Raw genomic sequence first — 5,414 nt, 5'->3', positions numbered from 1 at the left:
CCCCTGGGATGCGTCTTTAAGCCGAACTTCCTCATGGCAGAGCGCCCACCCCCCAACCCACACACCCCGCCCATGACTCCTGCAGGCTCTGGCAAAACTGAAAGTGAAACTTAAATGGTCTGTTGAGCTCTCAACATTAGTTCTCAGTCAGTGAAGCTCTTTTCAAATTAAAAATACCTTTGAGGAAATGTATTTTCAGATGCCAAGTAAACTGCATCATAGCGCATACACACCCCCCCACCCGCACGCACATGAGCCCCCAGCGTTGATCAGAATTGACTCATTTGTGTTATCTTGGGGCGGCTGTGGCTGAGTGGTTCGGTGAGTCGTCCTGGAACCAGACAGTCGCTGGTTCAATCCCCCGACATCTCAGTCGTTGTGTCCTTGGGCAAGACACTTCACCCACCTTGCCTACTGATGGTGGTCAGAGGGTCCAGTGGCACAGATGCATGGCAGCCTCGCCTCTGTCAGTGTGCCCCAGGGCAGCTGTGGCTACAGTGTAGTTTGCCATCATCAGTGTGTGAATGTGAGTGTGAATGGGTGARTGTCTGTAAGTGTAAAGAGCTTTGGGGTCCAGAGGGACTTGAAAAGCGCTCTATAAGTTCAGTCCATTTACCATCTTTTACCCAGTTGAAACCTAGAAAATTGCATTTATTTCAATAAGGGAATCCTGCAAAACACTTTTAAACTTCTGGACCTAGATGAATTTACGCATCCATTTCCAGCAAAAAAAATCATTGTTTGTTTAATTAAAGTATTCAATGCTAAGTTTATATTTGAGCAGGTAAAGGAAAAATATTTTTGGCCCTCCTTCTATTTTGGCCCATGTGACAGAATGTTTGGACACCCTTGCCATAAACCATGGATATTTTTTTGTTTTTAGCAAGGATTAAACTTATTTAATTTTTAGGTAAAATGTTGCTAGCTAATGGTCTACAGCTTTTAGCAAGGGCTTTTGTCCATTTAACTTGAATAACTACTGTAAGTTTAAGTTTCTTCTGCAAAGTTATTCCACATTTGGCACTTACATTCTTCCCAACTTATATTTAAAATGAAAAAAGTTGGTCTCAGACTGCAATCAGCTCAAAATGACACTGCGACTCAAAACAGAAGTAGCTTCAGGTACGCCTAACATGGATATTCTCTGCTGAATGCCTGGTGGTAAAGGTGTGCCAGCTACAGAGAGAGTAAAATCAGGGTAAAGAGGAGGGTTCTGGTGTTTCTGTGACACCTCAGAGTTGAGGCTAGACTTTCAAAAAGAGATTTACTTTGAAGTCCTCCTGTAATGAGAACCACTGTGTAGCTCTGAGGGGCCTTGGAGGTTCAGCTAAGTGGAGGATGGACAAGAATACATGAGCCAGTGGTGATGCAGCAAAGTTACCACTGTCACTCAATCATAAAAGTTTCATCAGGTTTCATGTTTTTACCGTGTTTGCTCACTGTAGATCTGGAGAATGTTCTAGATTGACCTGTGTCTGACCAAAACACACATATGTTAGGTCTCTTTCAGGCCCAGGCTTCCCTTGCAACTGAGATCTGTGATCTCAGTGGGATTTGCCTGGTTAAATAAAGGTGGATAACCAAATAAAAAGTTTCTCATCTATTTTATACCATTGCTTCAAAGCTAAATATAATAGCCACCATTAGCTGTGACCACAACTTCAAATCTTTGACTGAATTAATTCATTAGGTCTGCTGCTGTTATTGATTGATTCTGCCTTGACAAACATTATGCATACTTACTCAGGCCAACACTGTAAAAAATAAACTGTTAATGTTTTGCCTGTTGAACTAAAGGTTATATAATAAATAAACAAATACGTTAAAGCACATTCAGTTTGTATACATCCTTCAGCCTTTTTTTTACAGTGAAATATACAAAGAGATAAATTGATAAAAGTAAAAGTGTGATAATCAGATAAACTTGGGGTTTATTAAAGTTAACCTGTCCCTACCATTGACTGTTTCATCATGTGAAATTAAAAATAAAATATCACGGAAACTAAGGATGAGGAAAAAGGGAACAAATTACACACAAAAATACTATTAAAATGCAAATATCTTTACAAAGTCTCAAACTAACATTTGGAAAAAGTTCCATTCATCATATCATATTTGTTGACTATGGGTAGGACAATGTGTGACGTTCCTTTGTGGAAAAGGGTGCATCACTGATAAATGATTCACATATTCTGGCAAATATAGATGTGTGTGTGTGAAAACCATGAAAACAACATTGTGACTACAACAAGACGTTAATGCACATACTGTTGTGTGTGTGTGTGTGTGTGTGTGTGTGTGTGTGTGTGTGTGTGTGTGTGTGTGGCCACATATGGCTCCATTAAAAGCCCGGGTGTATGGTCACAGCAGGATGTGTGCGTGTGCAGAGCGCTCTGTTGCTATAGTAACATCCTCCTCACTGTTTTTCAGTGCAGAAGTCTGGGGGGACGCAGTTGAAGCTGGTGATGTCATTTCCCAACTACGGACAAGCCTTGTTCAAACCGAAAAAGTAAGCAGCAAAGCAGGAAAAGTCAAAACACGGAATATGTTACAGCATGTGAATAAAAAGTGACATTTAGTAGATATTGATAAAAGTCTTCCAGTAAATCCACACTAAAGTGTTTGAACAGATTAAGAATTGATTTTAATGACATTTTATAAATACACAAAGTCAATTTTTTTTGTTTTAGTGTAAATACATATAAATTAAAGGCCCAGCATTCCTTGTAGAAATGCTTATCACCCACAGCCTTTAAGGCTGGTTTTTAGAAAAAAAAAAAGTTAAATTTATGATCGGGAATAACGGTTACAAACACTTTTGTCAAACCGCATTGACAGAGGAGGCAGAAACGTTTCAGTCTACAACTRAAAATATGGATGGAGGACAACAGAGCTGCTTCATGGAAGAAGAACCTCAGCTTAGCCTTTTAGCCTTCGCGCTAGCGCCAATGCCATATTACCTACATGTAATAGCTCAGCTCTAGCAGGACAAACAAGCTAAACTGAGGTCCTCCATCCATATTTTCAGTTGCAGGCTGAGTCATTTTTGTGTTCCCCTCTCTGTCATGTGGATGGAGGACCTCAGTGATGAGAGGAGAATGTGTAGCTCTGAGATAATACATATATATGGTGATAGTTTCAGGGCTAATGATAAATCTAATAGGCTAAGCTGAGGTTCTTCTTCCATGAAGCAGCTCTGTTGTCCTCCATCCATATTTTCAGTTACAGACTGAGTCATTTCTACCTTCTCCTCTCTGTCAACGCTCTCTGGTTTCATTTAAAAGAGTCGATCATCAGATATTGTCCAAGATTAACCTTCAGGGTGGATATAGCTCGCTCACACCGAGGACCTATCCACGTCATCATTTACCCAGAATGCTTTGTGTGTAAATAAAATGGCCCTGTCCGTGTAATATATTTTTAAACTAAAAGTTTAAAAATGATAAAAACTAAACAGCCTACAGTATTTTTACAGTCTTTATTTTACAGTTAAAATATGTGTTTATCAAATAAAGTCTAATGTTACAACTAATCATGGATCCCTTTAAGAAATTTGATGTTTAAATGTATTGGTTGTGTCAATAGCTACTTGCTGTAATTCAAATATTATGAGCTTAACTAACATAAGACTCAGTGTTACACGTTACCAGTCCCAGTTGTGGAGGTACTGGTACAGCTGTCTTCTATAGTTTTATGTTTTTTTTTGTTCTTGGATTTTATTGTTGATCTGTTTCTCTTGTCTTTGTTTTGTGGAACTTGAGTCTGTACTAATGTGTGAATTACATTTAAGTGAATGTGCAAAGCTATGAGGCCCTCTGGTAGTGTCAAAAAAAAATCGAGCCCTTCCGTCATTTCAGTTGCTCGTTCCTGTAAGAAACAAACACACACATCCACACAGACAAACACTGACAAAAAGGTCGCCTTTGGGGCAGCATCACAGCTGAAACCTTTCAAGATCATCATGAATATGTTGGGGTGATATGATGGTAACATGGCAACAGCATCCCACCATTAACAAGTAAGAAAAAAATTGTACAAAATAATTTTAAAAAATCACTTTGAATGTTCAATATTTTTATGCTCCTGCAGTCACGCCTCTGTGGAAGTATAGATTTAGTGCTTCAGTGTTGTCTATTTATTATTCACTAATGATCACATTTCTTCCCTCTGGTTTTGTTCCTGCCCTGCAACATTCATTTAGAGCCTTGCTCCATTTGGTTAAAGCCAAATCAGCTGCATCCACATGGTAACAGCTTACTCGTTGGCATGGTTACGCATCATTTTAGATGCTAAAAATCCTTCTAGCTGTGCAGTTTCCAAATTAAAATCTAGGCTTTGACAGAAAAGAATATTAGACAAWCTGATGAAAACACACAAATGAGCAGGGATACAATGCAAAGTTGACTCAATAATTAAACACCTTTTAAACGTCACACTCGTGTTCTCTGTGATCAGTTCAACTATCATTATGGACTTGATCACATCATGATAAAAACGTGTATCAGTGATTTTGACTTTTCTCTGACAGGCAGGAGAGAGATGARGAGACCAACTACAACCTTTATTACTTCTCTGACTTTGAGAGACATAATGCAGAAATCGCAGCGTTCCACTTGGACAGGTAAGAATTTAAAATGCAATCACAGCAAGCAACATTTGTGAAACGCTAACATTGTTTTACATTTCATTCTCTTCCCTTCCTTTTTCTGGACATCTTTTTTTGACACTTGCCGTCCTGATATCTCATCGTCCCCGCTGCAGAATTTTGGGCTACAGGAGGATCCCTCCTGTGGTGGGCAGACTAGTGGATGTGGTGAAGGAAATTAAAGATGTCACGACTGACCCCAAGTTGGCTAAAACCTTCTTTAATTCCCCCGGTACGCTCTCCTAAATTATTCATATACCGATTGGGTTTGAAACCTTGATTATAAAGACGTGATTCATCTTCCCTTCCAACACCTTTGTCCTCTTTAATGTTCCCTCTACTTTGACTCATCRCCTTCTATATGTGCTTCTTTCTCCCTCTAGTGGGCAATGTGTGCTTCTATGGGCAGTGTTCCTATTACTGCTCCACTGAGCACGCTGTTTGTGGCCACCCCCGGGATCTGGAGGCCTCCTTGGCTGTTATGCTGCCAGAGCTGTCTCTGGCTAAACGTAGGAGCTGGAGATCCCCCTGGAGACGCTCATACAGTAGAAGCAAGCTGGCAAAGTTAGTGGGCACCAAAATGCTAGTGTGCTGGATGATGATTTATGATACAGCTTGTTACCTCTGGAAACCCCCCAAAACCCTAAAAAAGACCCACAGTTTTAGCTGTATACTAAYAGGCCAGTCTGATTTCTATGATGAAAGTTGGCTTGATCATAATGTCATAAATTATTGGACTGATCTGAACATGAAGATAACTTTATTATTA

At 39.7% G+C, this 5,414-nt stretch overlaps 1 protein-coding gene across 1 annotated transcript in view; it reads left to right on the top strand.

Moving 5' to 3' along the window:
• The window catches only part of LOC106522471 (extracellular serine/threonine protein kinase FAM20C), a 36,521-nt gene that overhangs the window by 2,450 nt on the left and 28,657 nt on the right, over positions 1 to 5,414 (top strand). Inside the window, exons 3-6 of the mRNA XM_014015491.1 lie at positions 2,431 to 2,509; positions 4,529 to 4,621; positions 4,762 to 4,877; positions 5,029 to 5,209. Coding sequence (XP_013870945.1) covers positions 2,431 to 2,509; positions 4,529 to 4,621; positions 4,762 to 4,877; positions 5,029 to 5,209 — 469 coding nt within the window. The remainder of the gene's footprint in view (positions 1 to 2,430; positions 2,510 to 4,528; positions 4,622 to 4,761; positions 4,878 to 5,028; positions 5,210 to 5,414) is intronic.

The sequence above is a fragment of the Austrofundulus limnaeus genome, unplaced genomic scaffold (assembly GCF_001266775.1).
Source record: "Austrofundulus limnaeus strain Quisiro unplaced genomic scaffold, Austrofundulus_limnaeus-1.0 Scaffold130, whole genome shotgun sequence".
Classification (NCBI taxonomy): domain Eukaryota; kingdom Metazoa; phylum Chordata; class Actinopteri; order Cyprinodontiformes; family Rivulidae; genus Austrofundulus; species Austrofundulus limnaeus.
Note: the sequence above shows the minus strand (reverse complement) of the source record. Positions and strands in the feature narration are given on the sequence as shown.